This window comes from Oncorhynchus kisutch, linkage group LG6, assembly GCF_002021735.2.
Source record: "Oncorhynchus kisutch isolate 150728-3 linkage group LG6, Okis_V2, whole genome shotgun sequence".
Classification (NCBI taxonomy): Eukaryota; Metazoa; Chordata; class Actinopteri; order Salmoniformes; family Salmonidae; genus Oncorhynchus; species Oncorhynchus kisutch.
Window position 1 is genome coordinate 71,493,456 of NC_034179.2, and position 27,189 is coordinate 71,520,644.

The 27,189-nt window shown below is 44.2% G+C and overlaps 1 protein-coding gene across 1 annotated transcript in view; it reads right to left on the reverse strand.

Moving 5' to 3' along the window:
- Positions 1-1,227: 1,227 nt before the first annotated feature.
- LOC109893343 (protein tweety homolog 3) overlaps positions 1,228-27,189 on the reverse strand; it is a 66,039-nt gene continuing 40,077 nt past the window's right edge. Inside the window, exons 6-14 of the mRNA XM_031827359.1 lie at positions 24,601-24,673; positions 23,916-23,991; positions 17,182-17,237; positions 15,851-15,943; positions 14,444-14,536; positions 12,240-12,376; positions 10,004-10,180; positions 9,314-9,392; positions 1,228-4,853 (exon numbers count right to left, since the gene is read on the reverse strand). Coding sequence (XP_031683219.1) covers positions 4,695-4,853; positions 9,314-9,392; positions 10,004-10,180; positions 12,240-12,376; positions 14,444-14,536; positions 15,851-15,943; positions 17,182-17,237; positions 23,916-23,991; positions 24,601-24,673 — 943 coding nt within the window. The 3' untranslated portion in view covers positions 1,228-4,694. The remainder of the gene's footprint in view (positions 4,854-9,313; positions 9,393-10,003; positions 10,181-12,239; positions 12,377-14,443; positions 14,537-15,850; positions 15,944-17,181; positions 17,238-23,915; positions 23,992-24,600; positions 24,674-27,189) is intronic.

Sequence of the window (27,189 nt, forward strand, 5' to 3'; positions counted from 1 at the left end):
TGTGAAAAACTTGGCTACCTCTTCAGGAGAAACATGACTATTTAAACACCGTTCTGCTTAGTTTCTTTACTACTCAGTCAAACTGAAACTTTGAGAAGCAGGGAAGGAAGGAGGTAGATGTGATTGCTATATATTCAGACAAGAATATTGAATTAGAAAAGTTTTTTAGTTTAATTCAGCGAATATCGTAAGCATCATAAACCATTTACATGTAAGATCAAATAATATCATCTGATAGGCTTTGTTGTCTCCATGCATACTTAATGTATATCCTAAAGGGTTACCAAAAAGTTCACATCTGGTGTGAGATACTAAATGGACCTTCCAAACTGATGACAGTGCAGTGAGTGGCCAGAAGGAACGGACAGCTGCTGAGTTTCTCTCCTTCTCCAGCTGTTCACTTATCATCATCCTACGATCCAGGAAGAAGTGTTGACCAGTTCTCTTTGTTCATACTATGTTGGAAGAACACATGACAAAACCGATTTGATTTAAAAGGATTTGTTGGACATTTGTCATGTTTGTGAAATTCATGTATCGTAAAGGCTGAGTTCCTAACATTACATTTGGTTGTAAAATGGGATGAACAAAATACTAGGATTAAAGTACTTTGGCTTATGATCTTTCAGGATCGAGGGACCATTCACTCATCCATCCACGTTCCCATCCCTCCAACCCCCCTTAGACTAGACGCCAGTCTTGGAGAGACAGCAGCTGCCTGACGTTCTGCCCTACAGGAAGGAGACAATGCTGGACGTCTGTCCTGTTTGTGACACTGGCCTCTCGCCTGCCGTCGGCCTAGTGAGGTTACACAGACAACACAGCCTTTCTCCTCCAGTCCTATAGCCTTTCAATCTGCACACTATAGAGAACAATAGCACATCCCAGAAATACATTTGAGCTATATTACTGCCTGAAACAAAGCCTGATGTGTTGAATATCAAAATACTTGTACAACCATCACCTCAGGGTACTATAGCACAGATATATTTACTGAGACACTGTAGTTCTGCTGCTACCTAGTGCTACTAGTCACAATGTCAGCCAATTGGAGCAAACAATCTGTTATCTTTGTTCACCATTGATAGCCTATATTATTTTACAGTGGACGCCTATGTGCAGCTAAGTTAAAATCAAACTCTCGTATAAATCATGCATTCCTGTCCATTTGAAAACAGTTATGATCAACATTGTCTATTCCTTACTACATGTAAAGACAAGTCAGGGTTCAACAGTTAAGGTTGGTTTAATTTCAAAACACTGAGTTCAAGCTCAATAAAACCACAGGTTTAACATGTACAATATTTTAGTAATTGCTTTAAAATAATATAAAAACAAATGAGTAAATCTACAGGGAAATGTTACCAAACAAAGCAATGAAAGACAAATTATATCGTATTCACATAAAAGAAACAAACATGTTCTGCTTGCTGCACATTGTAATATATGCAATGAACACTAAAAATAATCAATGGTAAATTACTTTGTTTTTGTATGAAGCTAAAAGAGATTTCATCACAATGACAAAGGAAATGTCAACTTCACCAGCTCATTTAGCAAACATGTTTTAAAGGGATATTGTCAATTAAGGCCCGTTATCTACTTCTCCAGAGTCAGGTGAACTCGTGGATACCATTTTTATGTCTCTGCGTGCAGTTTGAAGGAAGTTGCTAACTAGCGTCAGCGCATTTGCTAGTAGATACCACACACTTCCACTCATTCAGCTATCGCTAGTTAGCATTGGCTAGCAGATCTACCTCATACTGGATGCAGAGACGGTGGTCTATTAGACCATCAGACGCTGGGGAAGTAGATAAAGAGCTTAATAGCAAAAATCCTGAAGTATCCCTTTAAAGTCTGTACATTGGTCTAGCATTACAATATTAACAAAGAGAATATGACTACTCTAAAACGGTAAAAATGCATCATTACTATAATAAATGGTCTTTCACACAGAGAATAAAAGAACAAGACATTTTCAGTTCAAAATGTAGGGCTCATTTTCCTAATTCGGTTGCTCAGGCAACCACAGTGCTGTGAACTGTACAAACAGGCCTACGTGAGACATTTAAAAAGTTCCTAGTAAAAGGTAAGGTGTTGTGTTTGGTTATTGGCACAGACTGAAGAAAGAACCACACCTCTCATATTGATTACAATGCAGAACGAAGGGGCGCCAAGAGAAGCGTCGGTAGCAACAACGTACAACAATATTTCACTCTACGTTTGAAGGGGCACCATGCTTTAGGAGTCCACAGAGAAGTAGGATGCTCTTGCTGAAAAGGTAAATGGTACAAATGAACCCGTGTCACTACAGCATTTCTTCAATTTACCCATTTTGAAACAACTCCTGCAGTTTCATTTTTTCTCTCCAAAATAGTTCTTCACGCCAAAACACATCTTTGTGACAATGAAATGCTGGCGCATTAGGATGTCCAGTTCTCTTGGCTATTGTAACATGCATAATTGTACACTAGAATACATGTATTCTACCCCTCTTTAGAAGAAATACATACTAATACATGTACACAGCCTCCAGACACTGGATGTAACGTGATGTTACAGTCTGTGACTATATCCATAGGGTTCAGCAGAGGTTGAACTGTGCGAGGCGGTCAGAGATCTGTTGGGAGGACAGGAGACTGGCAAGCAAACACACCGACCACTGTACGCAGACGAACACCAACACCAGCACAAGATACCTGGCTAACAGAAGAGCACTGCAAATGATCTATTAAATGAGTCTTAAAATGGTGGAGGAAAACTCCTCTTTTGTTTGGTCTCTCAGCAACCTGGAACCAGTCCTCATATCTGTCTGCTGAAAAAAAAAGAGCTTGTGCTTCCGTTAGTTTCACAAGGTTTCCTTTCCTCGCCTGAATAGTCTTCCGTTTGAGAACAAAACCTTACCATAGAAGTGTGAACATTTTGTTAAGCATATCCTCAATTGACCAAACTCTTCAATGTAATGAGAATTACAGTTCTGACAACAGCGGTCTGTGGTATTGATGAGAAGACAGCGGGTCCCACCGTTCACAGCTCCTCGTCTTCAGTGAGCTTCATCCGTCTTTTCAGTTCACATCATCCAAGAGTAGACGCTGGAATCTAAAATAAAGTCGTTTTTCACAGCAAAACTCTCCAGTTCAAAATCCATGTAGCTTCAGTCATTTTCCAGGAATAGTCGCATACTGTATCACTCCCCCTGGGGGAGGGGGACAACAGCCACAAACATGCAGGTCAGGACTAATGTAAGAGTTAAGAGATCCCAGTCTTTTCCAGTCATAGACCTACTACTATAAGACATGGTGAAATAAGATAACTGGTCCCACTCACAGTCTGTTTGTACAGACAAATGCAATAACAAGCAGATGGCTACGTAGATGAGTAATCAGTAGTCTCTCAGCTTGTTACAGACAGTAGTAATGATATGTCAATGTGATCTCGTCAGACACATGGATTGAGAGGCCGGATAATACAACTGATGTTAATGCCCTTTCTACTGGTCGTGTTGCAAGTCCTCCAGATAACAGGATTACATGAGGAACTGAGATGTTTCACTATTATGAAGAACACTCACACGGAATGTTGGCGTTTGTCTTTCAGACATATCATGGCCATAGTATTGTTGAGGTACATCCAACCTTTGGAGGAACCGTGCATGGATCCCAACTTGCCATGACAGAGGCCTAGTTCTATAAAAGGGTGTGAGGGAACAGCAGTTTCTAGGCCTTTCCACAGCTCTCTGTGTAAGGCATTGCTCAACATCTCCTCCAGCAATGAGAGAGAGAGTACAGTACATAGCAACATATTGAACAAAATCACTATCAATAGTTATCAGTGCTAGATATTCCCATAACTGTCTCAGTCCTCACCAAAACAATGGCAGTTTAGTTTCATTATCTCGTCAGGTGTTCTCTCCTTCACAGCACCATAACCAGTGGTTTTTGCAGTGGTTAACACAGAGACCATTTGATGGTGGATGTCTCCTTCATACAATATCAAATACAGGGAGACCCCAAAAGTGGCAGACAAATAAGACCAAAAGATGTTGTTTGAGCAACATATCCTCACATAAGACATTATCACGCCGTTCAAGATGATATTTGGTGGACTGAGCAGAGGAGGAGGAAAAGGAGCAGAGATCGTTTATGAAGAGCTGGAGGCCAGTTGCCGCCTCAGTCTGTATTGTCCCTGGGCCATGAGGATGGCCCAGCACTGAGGCGAGGCGGTGGTAGCAGGGGAACAAGGGCCACCAACTCAGTCAGTCCACTAGCAGCCCATGAAGCAGATGACAGCGATCCCACGATGCTGGAAATAACCTCCCACTGGCCCTCACCCTGCACTGGCTATCTGCTCTGCTGTGGCCCAGCTCAGACTGGCCATCTGGAAACATCATGAAAGGGCCTACGGAAAACATTGTAATGACGACAGAACTATTTACATGATGCGTCTGCCTTGCGCGTTCCTTTCTTTGCTCTGCCATCAAGCACACTTCAAAAGACATATTTGGCTCAGATGTTTGAAGTTGTTGCTGGGGGAGAGGGCTAGTAAGAGTGAAGAGGAAAGGACATCGAGACTGGACCCTGGATGAGGATGGCGATGACGTCACAGAGATGTTGAGGGGCATTGGAGAAGAAGTTCCAGAGGCTAGGTGGTTCCACACTGGTGTGTCTGTTGGTGGGTCACGCCCCCGGTGTTGTCTAGAGCTGCGCCGCTGGGTGATGTGGTGGGCGGTGTGGAGTGTGCTGTCGTGAGTGGTGTGCAGAGTCGTGTTCTTGGTGCTGTGGAGGAACGGGGGTGGAGGTACTGGGACCCGGTCCGCTGTTGGCCAGGTACTTGGCCCTCATGCTGGAGGTGTACTGTTGAGAGAAAGAGAAAAGTAAGGCGTAACAAAACAGCATGGGATGACCCGTGTATTCACAGATAAAACATTTTCAACCAATAAAAGAACTGTAAAAAATGGAAAAGTCATGAAAGGGCCTCCGGAAAACATTGTAATGAAGACCGTAGTCTTTACATGTTGCCTCTTCCTCAGGGGTGTATATTTGATATTTTCTATGTTTGAAAGTGCAGGTCTTTGCCCTGACATCAAAAAAAGCATGACTAATGTAACATGCTGAGAACAACAGGTCACCTTAACAAATCAATAGAGAGGGTTTGGTTTTGAGGGCTGGAGAATGAACAAGCTCCACACATCACAACACCAACAGAGAAAACATTCAGGGTCCCCCATTCTGATGCATGTGGGATACAGCACTGGGGTTTTGCATTGGGGGAATGTCACCCTGGGAGTCATTTGGACAGCCTATTGTGAACACCTAGGATCAGCAGTATGTTCACAATATCTCAGATTCCCCTACCCTCAGATATGGCTCTGAACAGTCTGTGTGTGAGATCAGAAATGTAACTGCCTGGTGCATAAAATCAAGCTTCAGTCTGCATTTTGGTTGGAAATGGAAAGAATGAACTGCATGCTCAGTCTGTGATGTAAACCTGAAATATAGATCATTTTGTCCCTTAACTGCTTTACCTGTATACCATTTAGAATTCTACCACAGAGATAGAGACAGGCTTCACTACAGACTATCTGTAGTAGCTACCAATAGTATCTACCTACAGTATCTACACTATCTACCTACAGTATCTACCTATAGTATCTACCTATAGTATCTACAGATCTATTTGCAGTATCTATCTGCAGAATCTACAGTATCTACCTTATAGTATCTACTTATAGTATCTATTTATAGTATCTGCCTGCAGTATCTGCTTCCAGTATCTGCACGCAATATCGGCATCGGGTATCGGCTTCGGGGATCTACTTCTGCCCGCGGTATCAACTTCTGCCCGCGGTATCAACTTCTGCCCGCGGTATCAACTTCTGCCCGCGGTATCAACTTCTGCCCGCGGTATCAACTTGCAGTATCTTCCCGCGGTATCAACTTGCAGTATCTTCCCGCGGTATCAACTTGCAGTATCTTCCCGCGGTATCAACTTGCAGTATTCTGCCCGAGGTATCAACTTGCAGTATCTGCCCGCGGTATCTACTTGCAGTATCTGCCCTGCGGTATCTACTTGCAGTATCTGCCCTGCGGTATCTACTTGCAGTATCTGCCCTGCGGTATCTACTTGCAGTATCTGCCCTGCGGTATCTACTTGCAGTATCTGCCCTGCGGTATCTACTTGCAGTATCTGCCCTGCGGTATCTACTTGCAGTATCTGCCCTGCGGTATCTACTTGCAGTATCTGCCCTGCGGTATCTACTTGCAGTATCTGCCCTGCGGTATCTACTTGCAGTATCTGCCCTGCGGTATCTACTTGCAGTATCTGCCCTGCGGTATCTACTTGCAGTATCTGCCCGCGGTATCTACTTGCAGTATCTGCCCGCGGTATCTACTTGCAGTATCTGCCCGCGGTATCTACTTGCGGTACCTGCCCGCGGTATCTACTTACGGTACCTGCCCGCGGTATCTATCTATGGTACCTGCCCGCGGTATCTATCTATGGTACCTGCCTGCGGTATCTATCTATGGTACTTGCCTGCGGTATCTATCTATGGTACCTACAGTATCTATCTATCTATAGTACCTACAGTATCTATCTATCTATCTATCTATAGTACCTACAGTATCTATCTATCTATCTATCTATCTATCTATAGTACCTACAGTATCTATCTATCTATCTATCTATCTATAGTACCTACAGTATCTATCTATCTATCTATCTATCTATAGTACCTACAGTATCTATCTATCTATCTATCTATCTATAGTACCTACAGTATCTATCTATCTATCTATCTATCTATAGTACCTACAGTATCTATCTATCTATCTATCTATCTATAGTACCTACAGTATCTATCTATCTATCTATCTATCTATAGTACCTACAGTATCTATCTATCTATCTATCTATCTATAGTACCTACAGTATCTATCTATCTATCTATCTATAGTACCTACAGTATCTATCTATCTATCTATAGTACCTACAGTATCTATCTATCTATCTATAGTACCTACAGTATCTATCTATCTATCTATAGTACCTACAGTATCTATCTATCTATAGTACCTACAGTATCTATCTATAGTACCTACAGTATCTATCTATCTATAGTACCTACAGTATCTATCTATCTATAGTACCTACAGTATCTATCTATCTATAGTACCTACAGTATCTATCTATCTATAGTACCTACAGTATCTATCTATCTATAGTACCTACAGTATCTATCTATCTATAGTACCTACAGTATCTATCTATCTATAGTACCTACAGTATCTATCTATCTATAGTACCTACAGTATCTATCTATCTATAGTACCTACAGTATCTATCTATCTATAGTACCTACAGTATCTATCTATAGTACCTATCTATAGTTCTATCTGCAGTATCAACAGTATTTACCTATAGTATCTGAAGTTGAAAAACGAGTTTTAATGACTCCAACCTAAGTGTATGTAAAATTCCGACTTCAACTGTAGATACGATCGATAGATACAGTATATATTTATCTACCGTATCTATTGTATCCATCTACCATATCTACCAACTGTATCCATTGCATCTACCATATCAACAATATATATCCATCCATCCATTTATCCAGTGTATATATAGTATGTATCTACATGGGAAAGCAAGGGCTTATCATACTGTACTTAGAGATAATAAACCACACTAGAATTGGGTTGTCACATCGGTGTACATTACAATGTATTTATTGCAAAGGAAGGAGCAGACACAAAACCAGGTGCACTTGCAGTACATACTGTGAAAGGATGTGACAGGTTTACAGAACAAACACGACTTATTCCACTTGCCTATAGCTCCTATATAATATACATGCCATTTCGTTTTTATCCAAAGTGACTTTGCAGTCATGTGTGCACCTATGATCATCAGCGTTGCCAGCGCCATGCTCGGCCAACTGGATAGAACCAGACGTTATATCCTGCACACGGTTTTACTGAAAAGTGGCCTTGCCAGATCAACGTGACTTTCAATGGGAGTCTCTTAGACTTAGAGGTAAAGTGAAGTGGAGATCATCCCACTCCACACTCAGGAGCCATTTGACCCTTTATAGTGTACATCTATGAGCTCTGAAGGCCAGGAGAGAGACGGAGACATAGGTGGAACAACCTGACAGTAGCAGAAAGATTTTCTGGCTCAAAATGAACCAGTACGAGTCCTGGACCAGGGGAATCTCCTGGCAACAAACTGGATAAAGTTGTTCTCTTCTACAGTAATTGACTTGTTCATTTTTCAAAACCGTCAAACCTTAAAAAAGTCCACTCAGATGTCATTCACAGTGTCCACTCCTTTCCAGACCCTCCCTGGTTCCGGTGGAAAGGGGAATGCAACAGTCTGAAGGGCTCGGCAGACTGCAACGCAGTTACGTGAATGTCCTTTTCTGTTGGATGTCGGCTTAAATGTTCATGAAAGAAAGGCCACGATGAGCCTGAAGACAGGACAAGAACGTGGCGTGTACCACCTAAAACAGCTGCAGTGCTGGGGGATAGGAAGGCATGCTGCCCAAGGCCACAGTCAGGGGACACGCGTTAGGTGAGGGGTCACACTAGCAAGACACAGGAGGGCAGTGGGGTGGCAGGTAACTCTGGTTACGGCGTGGGTGGTTGGGGTGGGAGACTTGGTTTGGGGGGGAACACAGGCCAGTAAGTGAAGGTGGGGTGGGGTGGGGGGGCATTGTCTGTACCTGTTAGCATAGCGGAGGAGGTTACCAAAACGATCTCTCACTCGCCGAGGGCTTTAACTGCCAGCTGTTGCGGCTGTAACTGTCCATGTCGGCAGTCAAATACAACTGTGTGGGTTTGCAGGAAAGAAAACAACAGCAACAAGACAGTATAGAGAAGATACACAGCGCAGAGTCCAGGCCCAAGCAGACACACGGACACCAAGGAGGGGCTCAGCCTCCAGGACAGGAGGGCGACCGGCCAGGGAGGACCATGGACCACTGACGGAGGGATTCAGGTTGACTTACAACACACAACCTGTGAAGACTGGTAGCTAGGATCGTCATGTTGACTCTAGCCCTTACTGTGAGCCAAACTCACTTGAATATGTCAAAATAAGAGGCAAAAACAATGCACTTACTACACTGAGACATCATTTCCAAAGCCAGGCCCCGTTGGCAGACTGTTTACTTTAAAACAAGATCTCATCGGAAGATCTTTCATTATCATCATCATCATCATTATCGTGTCCTACACAACGGCTGCCAAATGACCCAGTCAGTGGAGGTGTTCTGCCAATCAGTGTATAACGTAGACATTGGGACACTTACCGAGGGAGGAGGGGACTCTCTCTCTATCAGTGGGGTGTTCTCACACCGCGGGTTCTGGAAGGCATTGGCATTCTGGGTCCTGTGTAACAGAACAAACACACACTCCAAGGTTAAACACAGGCGGAGATGGAACTACAGCTGCAGAACCTGCGCACGCACACACGCACAGAAACAGGTGCAAATAACGTACATGAATTACTGACCCTCAAAATATACTTTCCATGCCACAGAAGCACGTACACCCACATATACAAATAGTTCTTGATACCATTTAAACCCCTACAGGCACCACAGACACAGAACCCCACAGTACATCCCAGGCTGTACTGTGCTGTACAATCCACCAAAACCAGAAGTACCAACAAATCCCCTCCCCCAGGCCCCATCCTAAGAGGTCCATTCATAAGGCTGTTGGCCTTGGGTTTCAAAGGGCCACAGCTGGAGAGCAACAGCTGCATCGCTCGTGGCCGCCAGAATGTGACCCTCTATGGGAGAGCAGAGCACCGCTCCTCTCGTTCTCTGTGCTAGTACAGCCCTGGGTCACATGGTATCTCACATTCCTCAATCCTCACCACCACAGCCTGCTTTGAACCTTTCAACACTGAGAAAGTGGAGGGGAAGTGCACCCACTGTTCCCCAGTGATTCTCTTTGAGACGAGTGTTCCACGGGACTGGTGTTACTGTACTCACATGTACTCTGTGACGGGGGCGTTGCTGACGGTGTGGGCTGCAGCAGGGATGCTGGTCTCGCTGCCGTAGCTGCTGCCACAGCTGTACAGGCTGGGCATGTGGACGCGGTACAGGTTGTCATGGTTCTGCAGTCTGCCTCCGTGGGCCATGGACTCCTCCTCGCTGTCCGCCTCGTTCCTATAGAGACAGAGAAAGAGAGAGAGACACTGCTGAGTAACAGGTCCACCAGGACACATACGACCAGGGTTGGAGTCAATTCCGTTTCAATTCAGGAAGAAAACAGAAATTACAATTCAACTTCCACACTTTCTCATAGAAAAGTATTGAGGAAAAGGCAACAGAAAACATACCCTAAGAAGGATGCAGCGCCCCCTGCTTGGACCAAATTAGATATTACATGTGACTAACACATATCAGTTAATTACTATAGCTCCTGCCTTGGGCAAATCAGTGTCATTTTGTAAATGTCGGATCTCTATGGCAAGACGCACCATTCACCCAAGTTTAGTCAAAATCGGGCCAGCGTTGTCTGAGGTATTGCGTGTGACAAACGTACAAGGACACATCCACAGTCCCATTCTCAATTTCATCATGGGGGACAAAAATTGGAATGACAGTTATTTCCAAACTGAAATGGAATTGACTACAACCCTGCAGAGTGACAAACGGCCACAAGAGGGAGCCCCTCTCCCACTGATGGGGAGAGCAGCAGCGGCACAAAAACAGGCACATTCACAGTCACGTTTTGCATTCATCCACGGCCACGTTTCTATTCAATTTCTTCTTTGAAAAAGGGATAGCAGCAAATCCCCACTGAGCTTAAGGAATAAAACCACGCTCCACTAAGATAAACATGTATTCAGTTTCCACACTAATATTACAGATTGATCTGCTACAATACAGATTGGTTCACTTCGCCATTTCTGTTCAAACAGGAGCTGTGATCGTGACTACCGCAAGGGCACCACTGAAAGCCCACATTGTCACATTTTCAAAAAAACGAAAAACATTTCCCCCTGTAGCACAACGGTCAAGATATAAAACATGGACAACAAAAGAAGACAAAAACAGCCCTTGTGGCGCTGCAGTGAATAGTGCTGATGATGATGACATGGTCATGGTGACTTGTCTCCCTCTAGTGTTCAACACACCACCCACAGCGTTCTCCTCCACACAGCTAATTAATGACATCATCCCATTCAGGGCAGCACGCATTCACCCATACAGAACATTACGAAGACAGAGTATGTACTGGGGGGGGCGTAACTAATTTCCAACATTACCGTGTTCATATATAAAACATATCAATGGGATAGCTTATGGCATTAAAAGCAGTAAAGCTTAATGTTGGGTTATTAAGAACTACATGCATCATTACAACAATGAGCTATTACTCAAACAACTATGTCGTTTAGAAGATGCATTCCTATAAAAATTTAAAAAAAACTTTGCTGTGTAACAGGAACAGCGAGCTGAGATAAAACTGCAGAACATAACATATCCACCAGTATCCTCAGAACTCTGCTAATTACATAGTGGAATTCAACTGGAGGCGTGGCCTGGGACAGCTAACTCATCTCTCTTACTAAGCATTATGATTCATCCTATCCATCTGCTGCTGATAGGGGCACCCAGCGGAGGGAAATCAGATGGATTTCATAAAGTACAACGTCAACCTCCAAAATTATACCACTCCATGCAATGGTTGCAATAGATTTAGGCAAAGCTTTGCACGATTAGGGAGAGGGGGATAACAGGAAGTGATATTTGGGGAAGCAGCTGGGCCCTCCTGGCCAGGTCCCATGGAACACGCTGCCAGTGTTCTACACACTAGCAACGGAAGACTAAAATCAGCTAACACAGGGGTTTAGTCAGGGGTTTAGAAACTCTTCAGGAAAAAAAAAAAAAGATTAAATTCTATAATAGTATTGTCTCTGTCTGTCCTACAGGCAAATCATTATCATTTGAGTCATTTCCGTGTAATGTAAAATGGGCCTCCGAGGCTACAGTCCACGATTCAGGCAAAAGCTCTATTAACTAATGTATGAGTTCTATTGGAAGCAATTCTAAATGGTTTCTCAAACCCTGAAATACCTAAAACATTGTTAATTTTCTGAACCATTTTGCTCATAGACATGGAGCACTAACATAGAAACAGAAATAGCATTGAGGTCCAATTGGACGGACTGTATGTGGTACTGGAGGATAGTAGTGTGTACGAGAGAAGGGTTCTGACCTCTTGTTGTTCCAGGTGTGAGGTAGGCTGCAGACGATGGAGCTGAACATGAGAGCCGTGACGAAGGAGAAGAACACCAGGTAGATCAGGCCCTCCAGTCCATCATAACACAACCCTGTTATACCCTGGACATAGTCCTGGAACACAACACAGTTAATAACACAACCCTGTTATACCCTGGACATAGTCCTGGAACACAACACAGTTAATAACACAACCCTGTTATACCCTGGACATAGTCCTGGAACACAACACAGTTAATAACACAACCCTGTTATACCCTGGACATAGTCCTGGAACACAACACAGTTAATAACACAACCCTGTTATACCCTGGACATAGTCCTGGAACACAACACAGTTAATAACACAACCCTGTTATACCCTGGACATAGTCCTGGAACACAACACAGTTAATGACATTAGATCATTAGTAGATGTCATCCATCCATGTACAGTAGGCCTGTACGACAGGACATTGATGCAATTGTGCAAGAGCAAATGTGAAGTTTTGCAATGGCTGGACACAATACCACTAACATGGTCACAGATCTGCCTGCACATAGTATACTCCACTGTCTAGTAGGGCGATACTTAGGTGCCAATACGATATGTATTGGGAACCTCACAATTGTAATCTGTACTGCGATTCGATACTGTGACTTTATTGCGAGGCGATCATTCAAAAACATTACTGCTGCAGAGGGACAAGACAGAGCCATGAGAAAACAAGTTATCAGTCATGGAAATAGAAGTGCTGAAAACAAATGGGCTTCCTATTTAAAGCTATGAAGGACAAATAGTGGAGTTTTGGTGCAGGTACAGACAACTAGCGCACAGATAATACTGCGATACTGTCAAAACTATGCGCTATCTTTTCAAAAATAATACCCGATATGTAACTGCATGGATCTTTCCTCCCATCACTACTGTCTGGTTCGTTGCCATGTCATATACATGTATCTATGACAACTAGTGCACAGTATAGAGGTTCACATCACGTCATAGAAATACAACTAACCTACCAAACAGATGCTACATTTTGCCTGCCTGCTACACAGGGTTACTGCACACAGCGCCCTATCTGACACACATACTGGGGGGAGGGAGGTTAGACATGACTATTTAATGATACATGGCGTGGAGGAGTGAGAAAGCAGGCCAAGACGGTGCATTTCCAGCGCCTTGCTTCAGAGCCAAGCAAATTACAGTCATTATCGAGAGGAAGTAGCTCGACGACATGCGCAATACCCGGGAGTGCTATTCAACATGACCAAAGCAGAGTAAGTTGGGAATAATATTGTCCAGCTTTTAAAGAAAACATTTCATGACGACCGCTTCTGCTTCCTGCATTTGCACTGAGAGATGTCTTGGTTGTTCCCTCTAGGTACAGCATGTTTACATGTGATGTAGTGGCAGGCGCATTACCCCATCCTCCTGGGTCACACTCAGCACAATTTTTAGAAAAAAATATACGATGCAGAACAAACATCCCTCTCTGTAGAAGAACAAACCACGTCAGCTCTATTCACGTCATGACATTCTATCTGCTACTGAAAGTGTCCTTGGTTTCGTCTGAATGTGAGCTCCTGGGCTACTGCTTGATTGGCTCAGGTCCTCCTGCCCTCCGCTGTGAGTGGTGGGGATGAGAGTGGGAGTGACAGTAGGAACAGTGAGACCCAGGCAGGGTTCTGACAGTGTGACAGTGGGCACCGGCCACATAGGGGTTAACAGAGGAGGACGTGAAGAGCAGTCAGGTAGGGCTGCTACTACAGATCAGAGAGATATGCAGCCCAGCCCAGGGCGGCGGATACACTGCAGGCAGAGAGGAGCAGGTCTGAATACAGGGTTGAACCAAGAGCAGTGGAGCAGAGTTAAGCTCAGCTAAGCGGAGCACAGACGCACGTGCACAGGAGTGTGAACTGTGAACGTGGTCCTCTCCATCACACAGGCAGAGGGAAAGCCAACTGCGGGTCACACAACGACTCACTGGACCGTTTAGACACAGCTTGCAAACACATCTGCCAACATCATCGGACTGGACATGCACCGAATGGACCGTACATACTAACAACCACATCCCAGAGAGGGATACGTACACATGTAGACCGTGACCACGCAACACAGAGACCATACGACATCCCCTGTGGAGTAAGGATGTTAGCCATGGTCCCCCTGGTGTCCCAGGCAGGAAGGCAGCTCACCATGTGCAGGCTTCGGCAGTCCACCAGGGCAGTGAGCTGATGCAGGCCGATCTCTGTGGTGTTCAGCACCCCCTGGATCTGTTCTAGATTCCCCTGCAAGACACAAACACACAAACACTTTAAAAACAGGGCCAGGTCTACATTTAACACAGCAAATTAGGCCAGACCACTGTCTCAGTGAGCGTGTGTGTGTGTGTGTGTGTGAGTGTATGAGAGAGATACTGGCAGTACTTAATTTTTCGTGTCCTACTTAAACTAGTAAAGAAGGTTGGTATGACGTCAACAAAAGTAGAGAGTCGGCGAAACTTTGAGAAATCTCCCAAACCAGAAGAGAGTCAGCAACCCTGACGCCTCGCGCAGACAGACTCCAGGATTTTAATGGTGTGCACCACATCCCATTGAAATGAAGGTACTTCCTCCCAAACCTCAAATTTAGGCTATACTGCAGTCTGTCTGCACGAGGTGTAATAACAAACCACGTCCGGATTCTCCTATGGGCTGTAACGGCCGGCAGAGAACAGCGTCTGTCCAGAGGTCCATTTGAAATGACTAATTGGGACATGAGGGCTGATGAGTGTTGATGGAGTTCTACGTCTCTGGTAGCCCAACAGAACGTGAAATGTTCCTGTGAAATTGTGTCCAATTGTTTAGTAGCTACTATCTTGTCTCATCGCTACAACTCCCGTACGGGCTCGGGAGAGACGAAGGTTGAAAGCCATGCGTCCTCCGATATACAACCCAACCTAGCCGCACTGCTTCTTAACACAGCGCCATCCAACCCGGAAGCCAGCCGCACCAATGTGTCGGAGGAAACACCGTGCACCTGGCAACCTTGGCTAGCGCGCACTGCGCCCGGCCCACCACAGGAGTCGCTGGTGCGCGATGAGGCAAGGACATCCCTACCGACCAAGCCCTCCCTAACCCGGACGACGCTAGGCCAATTGTGCGTCGCCCCATGGACCTCCCGGTCGCGGCCGGTTACGACAGAGCCTGGGCGTGAACCCAGAGTCTCTGATGGCACAGCTGGCGCTGCAGTACAGCGCCCTTAACCACCCGGGAGGCCCCAGCATTTTCTCTCTTCACTGTCCCACTGAAGTATGCTCTGTGCACACAGTGGAAAGAGTAGCGCTGGACAATACAACACAGGGCTGTACAGAGGAAGCCAGTGAAAGTAACAGGAGCATAACGCAAAGGTGACGTGGCAGCAGACTTTTGTGGCCAGGTGCACTCGTCTCCTCTCTCTCTGCCTCTTGGTCGTTTGGTTCCATTCAGTGGACCGTGCAACCCGTAGAATTGCTACAATAGTACAGCCGGTGTCCAGACCATGGGGAAGGTGTGTTTAGTATCAGTACTCTGGCAGGTGGCGTTCACAGCAGGAAGTAAAGTGACAGATGTCAGGACCCTCACCTTAGTTTGGGGGTACTCTCTGGTGGCCGAGCGGAGCAGCTCAGACACGTCGTCCTGCATCTCCACTAAGGCTTTGTGGCTCCCAGACAACTTCTACAACACAAGAGGGGAAACACGACCGCCTGTATCAGACATGGCACTGAGTACTGCGCTACTTGTTCAATGTCTTCGTGACAAACCTCCTGACCCTAACACAGAATATATATATATATATTTTAAACCATGCTAGCGAACTCTAGTCCTTTCTGATGGTCAAATATGTCCCTTTACACTCAACCCAATGTCAGCACATTGACACCTGGTACCTGTGAGATATATTACATATATATCAACCCTTTTTCTTAACAGATGTTGCTGTGATAGCTAGCCTGGGCTTGTGCTGCACTGAGAAGAGGGGGGAAAAATACTACAGTCCATTAAAAGCAAGTCACGGATAGGGTGTTATGGTAGGGTCTTCAAATCACATTAATACACTGGCAATGGCCTTAGTGGCCGTTTCACAGTTCTACATTTACACCTAGGGGGAAAAACTGACATTTGGCCTAAAAGATGAAAGGCACAGAGAGTGTGCACTCTGTTCTGTCTTACCCAGCAAGACCACTCCTCTCTAGGTGGACTGGTAGAGTGTACGTCACAATGTGCTTTTTGTGACCCAAAAACAGTCTTGCAGCCTTGACCCGTATTCTTTGAACAAAAAGCTTTTCTGGGAGATATGTTTTGTCAGTAAACATCTACTGTACATCAATGTTTTGCGACACCTTAATTAGTCAATTAAAAGCTACAAAGTCTAAGTGAAAAGACGATATTGTCCCTCTGAAGTAGCTGTGGTTGACTAGTCTTACTCCTCTTAATAAGACTCAGGTTCTTGCCAGCAGGCAGAACCCGCTGGGTTAAAGCTGCTGCTTTTAAGGCCGAGGCGTTGGTGTGAAATGTTCATCTGAGACGGCAGTCCACAGATGAATCTATAAAGGCCGCATATGATCATCATCGCCCTTCCTTTCGTCCAATGGGATCATCTCATTCACACGCAGAGGTCATTCGGCGGTCATAGATGAGAGAAGATATGTGCATACTTTATACAGTATGCAAGGTAGCGAGACGCTTTAGCTAGATGAGAGGAATCTCACTGTTCAGCCTCAACAGATCAGATAAATTATAACCCGCATCAAAGTTACACAAAGTTACACGTACACTGATTCACGCATATACTGTACACTGAAAAATATATGAATACAAACATGTTAGAACACATCCCTGCTGCCTGTGAGGCCTATATCAAAGCGCTTTGCTAAAATATGATGGCCAGTAAAAGTCTGTTTGAAGTAGCCTACCTGTTGGAATGGGTTGGTTTGGCCCACACTGCATGTCATGTAGTACTGCAAAATGTCTGTGGAAACACACACACAACAGGCCTGGATCAGATGATGTGAGCAGTACCGCAGACAACCTCAGTCTAGTTAGTTCTAGCAGTGTCACTGTACTACTAGAAGGTGAATTGCATTACCACATTCTCACAGAGGACATCATGTTTTCTCCAACCATTTCCACTGTGAAAGCAGGTCCTCTCATTCACCACCATGGTGACTTACTGGATGGTATTTCTATTCCGACCTTGATATCCCATAGCCTTTATATGCCACTGCCTGAAGCAGTGCCCAGCCTACTAAATGTCAGCTGGGAACTCCATAACCTACAGTGATGTGGTATCATCTCAGGTCAGCTTCCCCAGAGACAGAGAGAGACAGACTAAGGATATTTTTGGGGTTGCTTTTCTGAAGAGGGTGAATAATGATCTTTGGGAGGGCCTGCAGAGTAATCAATGGCTGCCGATTAGCTGGGGGCTTGTGAGGAGTGGAGACTGGGGGCTTGTGAGGAGGAGAGACTGGGGTTGCGTCTCTAATTGGCACCCTACCTTACACCCTGGTCAATAGTAGTGCGTTATATAGGGAATAGGGTGCCATTTGGGACAGAACCTGGGTCGATGGGGACAGTTCAGAGCTCCGTAAATAATGCTAATGGGTTAGCTAGCAGCACGGTCAGGCACACTGTACCAGTAGGATTAACAGTATCCTGCTTTAGGGAACTCAATCTGGGACGGTGTGAGAAGGAGACATGTATTCTCACCCACACTGTGTGGGCCACACACTCATGCAATTTAATAAATAATGATATTTGGGAGTTCGTGACTCAAACATAGCGCAGGTTTGAATCAGAGTGGCTCTACTTCTGGTCCCCAGTATTAATCATAGAGAATATCACCAGCACCACCAACATAACACATGGCATCCTATTTCTGATGTGACACTGGTGTGTGACGTTCACTGATTACCACACAGTCAAATGGGTTCCGGATATACCGCACCGCACCCACGCACAGACACACACAGAGTGGTAGAAAGAAGAGCAAGTCTGCTCTGGTTATGGATGGGCCAGTTCACATCTGCTGTAGCTCCTCTAAACTGAGCTCCCTCCCTGTGAGTCTCATAAACAGTGGAATTATGGCACTGACAAGGGAAATTAACTGCTCATTCAATGATATCCTTGGATGGCCATATACAACAGGCTGAATAGAAGACCTCTCATTTACTGCTTGTAATCGTGTTTAAAGCAGCCAGTCAGAGACGACAGACTCATAACTTATCTTTGTGGAAGATTCAATAATTCGGTTCAGGATTTTACTACCACAATGGCAGAGTGATGTAAAAGAGAAACAATGGCCGAAACATTAAGCAGAAAGCGGGAGAATAGAACGTTTTTTCTGTTGGGGCTAGGACAGGGCTGTAAAGATAGACATATTACAGCCAGCGAGGAACAACAGATAAGATGAAGAATGGAACCAGAGCTGTTGAAATGATTCCCAGAGACCTCAGTGCTGCAGAGTGAGGTACAGTGGGGAGAAAAAGTATTTGATACAATGCCGATTTTGCAGTTTTTCCTACTTACAAAGCATGTACAGGTCTGTAATTTTTATCATAGTTACACTTCAACTGTGAGAGACGGAATCTAAAACAAAAATCCAGAAAATCACATTGTACGATTTTTAAGTAATTAATTTTCATTTTATTGCATGACATAAGTATTTGATCACCTACCAACCAGTAAGAATTCCGGCTCTCACAGACCTGTGAGTTTTTCTTTAAGAAGCCCTCCTGTTCTCCACTCATTACCTGTATTAACTGCACCTGTTTGAACTCGTTACCTGTATAAAAGCCACCTGTCCACACACTCAAACAGACTCCAACCTCTCCACAATGGCCAAGACCAGAGAGCTGTGTAAGGACATTAGGGATAAAATTGTAGACCTGCACAAGGCTGGGATGGGCTACAGGACAATAGGCAAGAAGCTTGGTGAGAAGGCAACAACTGTTGGCGCAATTATTAGAAAATGGAACAAGTTAAAAATGACGGTCAATCACCCTCGGTCTGGGGCTCCATGCAAGATCTCACCTTGTGGGGCATCAATGATCATAAGGAAGGTGAGGGATCAGCCCAGAACTACACGGCAGGACCTGGTCAATAACCTGAAGAGAGCTTGGGACCACAGTCTCAAAGAAAACCATTAGTAACACACTATGCCGTCATGGATTAAAATCCTGCAGCTCACGCAATGTCCCCCTGCTCAAGCCAGCGCATGTCCAGGCCCATCTGAAGTTTGCCAATGACCATCTGGATGATCCAGAGGAGGAACGGGAGAAGGTCATGTGGTCTGATGAGACAAAAATATAGCTTTTTGGTCTAAACTCCACTCACCGTGTTTGGAGGAAGAAGAAGGATGAGTACAACCCCAAGAACACTGTATTGAGGGGAGGATGGATGGGGCCATGTATCGCGAGTTCTTGGCCAACAACCTCCTTCCCTCAGTAAGAGCATTGAAGATGGGTTGTGGCTGGGTCTTCCAGCATGACAACGACCCGAAACACACAGCCAGAGCAACTAAGGAGTGGCTCCATAAGAAGCATCTCAAGGTCCTGGAGTGGCCTAGCCAGTCTCTAGACCTGAACCCAATAGAAAATCTTTGGAGGGAGCTGAAAGTCCGTATTGCCCAGCGACAGCCCTTGAAACCTGAAGGATCTGGAGAAGGTCTGTATGGGGGAGTGGGCCAAAATCCCTGCTGCAGTGTGTGCAAACCTGGTCAAGAACTACAGGAAACGTATGATCTCTGTAATTGCAAACAAAGGTTTCTGTACCAAATATTAAGTTCTGCTTTTCTGATGTATCAAATACTTATGTCATGCAATAAAATGCTAATTAAAAATCATACAATGTGATTTTATGGATTTTTGTTTTAGATTCCGTCTCTCACAGTTGAAGTGTACATATGATAAAAAATTACAGACCTCTACATGCTTTGTAAGTAGGAAAACCTGCAAAATCGGCAGTGTATCAAATACTTGTTCTCCCCACTGTACAGCCTGTAGTGTTCGTTTACCAGGGCAAAATAAACACGAAATCGTGTGCAGCAGTAAAACCAATGGCTTGTCCAGGGCGGCCACTTCTCCTGATGCCGAGTGACAGGTATGAAATAAGGATAGAACGGAACAAAGGTAATGAAAAGGGTGACCTTTTCAAAGGCTGCCTTTTGCAGATTGAGAACAACAACCTTAGGGGTGGAAGGCAAGGTCATTCTTAGGGGTCACAAACATGTACTGGACACCATGTTGAAGAAAAAGAGACTCTCGCAGAGTCATATCACCAATAGCGTACCAATTTAAAATCAAGTCTTGCAATGCCACAATTGTTCAGCTCGCTTTGAAGTCTAAAACCACCTTACATTCGTTTGCAATAATTTCCAGTTCTGCTTTTAAGCACACAGGCATGTTAACACGCAGGAAAAACAGAACACAGTAACACCCCTGAATGCCCGAGTCCAGCCTCAAGGCAGTGGGTGAAGATACTGTACTGAACAGAGATGAGGTGATGCACATACAGTTGAAGTCAGAAGTTTACATACACCTTAGCCAAATACATTTAAACTCAGTTTGACAATTCCTGACATTTAATCCTCGTAAAAATTCCCTGTCTTAGGTCAGTTAGGATCACCACTTTATTTTAAGAATGTGAAATATCAGAATAATAGTAGAGAGAATGATTTATTTCAGCTTTTATTTCTTTCATCACATTCCCAGTGGGTCAGAAGTTTACATACACTCAATTAGTGTTTGGTAGCATTGCCTTTAAATTGTTTAACTTGGGACAAACTTTTCAGGTAGCCTTCCACAAGCTTCCCACAATAAGTTGGGTGAATTTTGGCCCATTCCTCCTGACGGAGCTGGTGTAACTGAGTCAGGTTTTGTCGGGCTTTGTGACGGCCACTCTAATAGCTTGACTTTGTTGTCCTTAAGCCATTTTGAAAGTATGCTTGGGGTCATTGTCCATTTGGAAGACCCATTTGCAACCAAGCTTTAACATCCTGACTGATGTCTTGAGATATGCTTCAATATATCCACATAATTCTCCTCCCTCATGATGCCATCTATTTTGTGAAGTGCACCAGACTCTCCTGTAGGAAAGCACCCCCACAACATGATGCTGCCACCCCCTGTGCTTCACAGTTGGGATGGTGTTCTTCGGCTTGCAAGCCTCCCCATTATGGCCAAACAGTTCTATTTTTGTTTCATCAGACCAGAGGACATTTCTCCAAAAAGTACGATCTCTGTCCCCATGTGCAGTTGCAAACCGTAGTCTGGCTTTTTCATGGCGGTTTTGGAGCAGTGGCTTCTTCCTTGCTGAGCGGCCTTTTAAGGTTATGTCGATATAGGACTCGTTTTTACTGTGGATATATATATACTTTTTTACCTGTTTCCTCCAGCATCTTCACAAGGTCCTTTGCTGTTGTTCTGGGATTGATTTGCACTTTTCGCTCCAAAGTAGATTCATGTCTAGGAGACAGAACGCGTCTCCTTCCTGAGCAGTATGACGGCTGTGTGGTCCCATGGTGTTTAGACTTGCATAATATTGTTTGTACAGATGAACGTGGTACCTTCAGGCGTTTGGAAATTACTCACAAGGAAGAACCAGACTTGTGGAGGTCTACAATTTTTTTTCTGAGGTCTTGGCTGATTTCTCTGGATTTCCCATGATGTCAAGCAAAGAGGCACTGAGTTTGAAGGTAGGCCTTGAAATACATCCACAGGTACACCTCCAATTGACTCAAATGATGTCAATTAGCCTATCAGAAGCTTCTAAAGCCATGACAACCTTTTCTGCAATTTTCCAAGCTGTTTAAAGGCACAGTCAACTTACTATATGCAAACATCTGACCCACTGGAATTGCGATACAGTGAATTATAAGTGAAATAATCTGTCTGTAAACAATTGTTGGAAAAATGACTTGTGTCATGCACAAAGTAGATGTCCTAACCGACTTGCCAAAACTATATTCTGTTAACAAGAAATTTGTGGAGTGGTTGAAAATCGAGTTTTAATGACTCCCGACCTAAGTGTATGTAAACTCCTCGACTTCAATTGTAGGTCTTAACAACAGTTCCACTAGCCAGGATCTACAGTTAATGTAGGCTTTCCTTACTGGAGCACCTCCTCTAGTATTCCTAAGGAGAGTAGACAGAGAGGCATTCACAATGACAGGGTAGAGAGCTCTATTCTCTCCAGCAATGACTTGACAATGGAGAGGGAAAGCTGGAGTGGTGATTTAGAAAAAGGATGACACTAACTGGGCACTATTGATGGGGGAAAAATATTGTTAAATCGATAGTTACATATTGTGTTATTTTTGACGATATATCGTATCGTTTTGACAATATTGCAATAATAGTATTTTTTACTTTATAGCTTATTTTGTGAAATATGGAGCCAATTTGTTTTCAGCACTTTTATTTCCATGACTGATCAAAACTTGTTTTCTCGTGGCTCCTTTGTGAGAATCGGAAGGCACCTAAGTATCGTGATTATATCGTCCCTGGCAATTCCCAGACCTACTGGTGACTGTGTCAAATGATGCAGTACTTTCAACTGTAGTAGGAACACCCACCCACCCACCCACTTGGCCTGCTTCACCATAACATCTCTCCTCACCCCCCTCCTCCACTGGTCTTATCTCAGTCACACACCCACCCATCCACTCTGCCTGCTTCACCATAACATCTCTCCTCACCCCCCTCCTCCACTGGTCTTATCTCAGTCACACACACCCACCCACCCACCCACCCACTCTGCCTGCTTCACCATAACATCTCTCCTCACCCCCCTCCTCCACTGGTCTTATCTCAGTCACACACCCACCCACCCACTCTGCCTGCTTCACCATAACATCTCTCCTCACCCCCCTCCTCCACTGGTCTTATCTCAGTCACACACACTACTTCACACACCCCTGGCTCCATCTCTCTCCTCATCATGGGACCAGTTTGGCCAATTACGCCACAGGTCGCATTAGACACTTAAAATTCAGCGCAGCCCGTCACCCCTGGCTTGTCTGCCCGGCCACAGATGCTCTGGGGGTAATTTATTGAATCCTATTACAGGTTTGAGGAGGTAGCTCATGCACCCCAGCCCAGGTCCATAAATCTGAAAGCAATACATTTCACCACTGGCCAGAGAAAAGAAAAAGGTTTATCTCTCTCCCCAGGGTGGGATGGGGAATTGATTGAGCATCAAAGTGATTGGGCTTGTCTGGCAAATATTAAAGCGCTTTTGGCATTTGTGTCATTGCTCTGTCATTATTTCTGCATCATATCCCAGCATGCATGCTACTGAAGAGAATTAATCCAATCATTTGTCAGAGCTATCAAAGCCACACTTTATTGGTGTTATGCATTTCCCCCTACAACGATTTTCAACAACTGTTGTAGTGTTCTGTCAAGTTGAAGAGAGAACGCAATTCATAGTCAGCAGACGGTTCTCCTCCAAAACAAACAGGATATGAAAGCTTACGTGACTGAGAAATCAAACAAAAACCTGCCTTTCGGCGTTCTTGCACAAAACAACTTAAAAGTAGAGTTAGATGTGAATCTCACAGAGAGCAGTGTCTGGATTTCACTTTATGATCGATCTCTCAATAAACGTGACAAATCGAAGACCCTGACGATTCCTCTTAATGAATCTTCACCTTTATTGAGCACTCCATACTGTTCGGTCATTTGGGTGACGAACATGTCTGGAGCAACGCAGAAGTCACTGGAGGTCTGCAGAGAGGGAGTAAAACACAGTCACACGCTGGGAAAAAACAAACAGTCAGAAAGCATAACAGGACATTTCCCAACAACACAGTAGTTAGAATAATGAGAATGTTTAGTCTGCAGGATAATCAGTCTCACTAGAGCATTCCATCAGGAGATAATAAAGATCACATGCATCATCGTGTCACGGAAGGAAGACGAGGCGGGGGGGGGGGGGTCATCTCTGAATCATACGCAGGGGAGGGAATTATCCATTTGAAATGGTGTGGGAGGGGGATTTGCATAAAGGCAGATCCCACTGGGTCCTAAATATTTGATAAAGGCATGCTGCGCACAATGAACGGCACACTGTACCAGCTATAAATTGTAGTAGCTAGTCTGCCTTGCAATTGTCCCTAGATAAACTTGGCAAGTGTTAACAACCCTAACTTCATGAATCATACTGATAATAGTACCTCATGCCAAACATTCTATTTTGTTCAGTGTCAGCTGGCCCACTGCAGTGATTCAGGTACAAGGTTGTACAGGTTCTAACTCCCACACTACTGGGACTGAGCTCTGGGTTCCAAGCCTCAACATAGAGATATAGAGCCATGTTCCCATGGAGACACTCACGGCAGAAACAGCCAACTCCAGACCCAGGGAGGCCCAGCTAATAACCAGAGCCAGGATGCCTAGAAGACACACTCTGCGGAAGGAGAGAGAGAGAGCGAGGACAGAGGTTAGAACAGGACTGCCACCCAGAAGAAATATCAGCCCGCACAGAGACGCACGAGATTGAACTTCACTCAAGTTTACTATAGATTCACCCTGTTAGTTTACACTAGCAACGTTTCCCTCTACTGTGGGAATTGTGATCGAATCAACAAAATTTGTCCCTTTCAAAGCAACATACCGGGGGAAAAAAACATGAGATATTGTTATAGGCAGAGCGCATCGGAGGAGGATTCTATTGCATTGACAGGCACGAGTGACCGCGAGTAGATGCACTTGTTTTGAGATCAAAGTGAAGAACCGCATGTATCTGCGTGCACATTTTAGGGCTGACCCCATTTGGTAGACTGGTTGATTGTCCATCACTAAGAAGTGCTACTGAAATTGTATATGGTTATATTACATAACAACAAAGGTGCAACACTAATAAAAATAATATTAGTTTATAACAAATGTTCTTTCTCCTGAGTTGGATAGAGGTCGCTGTCCGTGGTTCTGAAATATCAGTACGCTATTGAATTGGTGCTTTTCCTAAACCATGTTGCTATGTGCATAATAGCAAAGTAAAGCAACATATGTGGGAGGCAGCAGCAGAGTTTGGAGACGAGAAAACAGCCCTTGCCTTAATTGTCTAAGAAAAGTGAGGAGAGAGGAAACGCCATCTTAATTAGGTCTGTAATCAATAGCCCTAAATGTTATACGTGATTGGCTTTATAAATCATCCATATATATCTACAGAAATAAGACAGATACTGCTTCTGTTGCCTGTTTGAGTGTTTGCATAATAGCCTACTGATTCCGTGAGCACCAAGCCTCACGCAACCACAACAAGTCGGATAAACAATTTCACAAATTGGGCTGTTTTTAATCTACGCTATGCTGTAATAAAGTCTTTACATATTTTTTTTGTTAGAACAGCCTCTGGTATTATTATTATCATCATTTATTTAGTGTTTACACGGTTCCAAATTGTCCGAAAAATTATATTTACAATAATAATAATGAAAAAATAATAACCCTCCTTTTTCTTGATCTCATTGTTATTATTACTAGTATGATCATCATTATAATAATAGGTAATGTCATTATCATTAGTAGGCTTAGTATGGCGCTATTGTATAACCACCATCGAGCTGTTGGCCTAAGAGCGCCTCCTGTTTGGTCTTAATACCGTAACTCATTGAGGACTAGATTTCAATAGTTATATAGGCTACAGCAGTGTATCAATCATTCAGCTGTTCATGTCATCATATAGCATACGAGTCATTAATGATTTGAAATGCAAATCAAGCATTTTAGTTCAATAAAATAAGGCACTCGGTGCTTGCTCCTTACCTTCTTTTTCTTGATCTCCAGTATTTTCCACAACTACTGAAATTTATTCCACACGATTGACTTCCCCTTTACCTCCTGAGCAACCAGTCAACATTCCGGTTTCAAGTTTACTTGTCACGTCCTCTGCATCCCTTTTGCTGCCATGTGTTACGGTGTTCAGAGTTTGTTATAACTAATTGATTGAAGTAATTATGATATGCTATAGGTCAGGCCTTATTGGTCATGTGCATGTGATGCATACATGCGTCACATTAAGAGCAAGGGTCAAGAGAATAGGGAATGTTTTTCCTAAACAAATGAGGGATTTAGGTAAGAGAACTTTTTATTTTGTAAAGTGGCTTCAACACAATACAACAACAATGCCAGTCACCTCCTTGTCTGAAGGACAAGTGGCTAAACAGGTTAATGTCAAGCCCTGCATGTTTTCAAAAGTCTCATGGGATGTAGGCCTGTATCATAGAACATATGATATATTATTTCCATGCTAAAATGTTATGGGATGCATTTTCTCCATTGTTTTTTTTACAGTAGGCCACTCAGGTAGAACGACATTATGATCAAATGGCCACAGCAGCCCACTTGGCCACTGTTAAAACGAACAAAAAAAACTGGGTACAGCCTCAGATCACACACTGGAATTTTCATAACGTTCAAGTTTGCTCTCAGCAGACAAACATGTTCTCAATGCCGCAAAAAAATGGAGGGAACATGGCCTTGGACTGGGAGTTGCTTAGCCTTAACACCAAACGATGGCTATTACACATTATGACTGATCTAAATAACATGCTGGAGGGTTTAATGTTGAGCTATGAAAAGGGAGACCTTGATTTCAACCCTAAACACCCACAGGGATAATGTTTCCCTCATCTCACAAGGAGAGTTAGGGTTAATTATGTTAGAGGAAGTACCCCTTCATTGGTCTCTGGGCAGGGCTTGAGGATGACCTGGGTCTGATTCACTGAGGATGCGTGAGATGAAAGGACATAGGAGGCATAGGAGAGCGGGACCTGGGGGAACCATAAAGCCCAACACTCTGGAACTGACCAACATGATAATGAGCCTCCCAAACTGACCCCGCTGTATCCACAGTCACAGATCATTAAATTAAATAGAAGGGGAGGGACTGAAGAGGACAGGCAGTGATGAGCCTGTGTC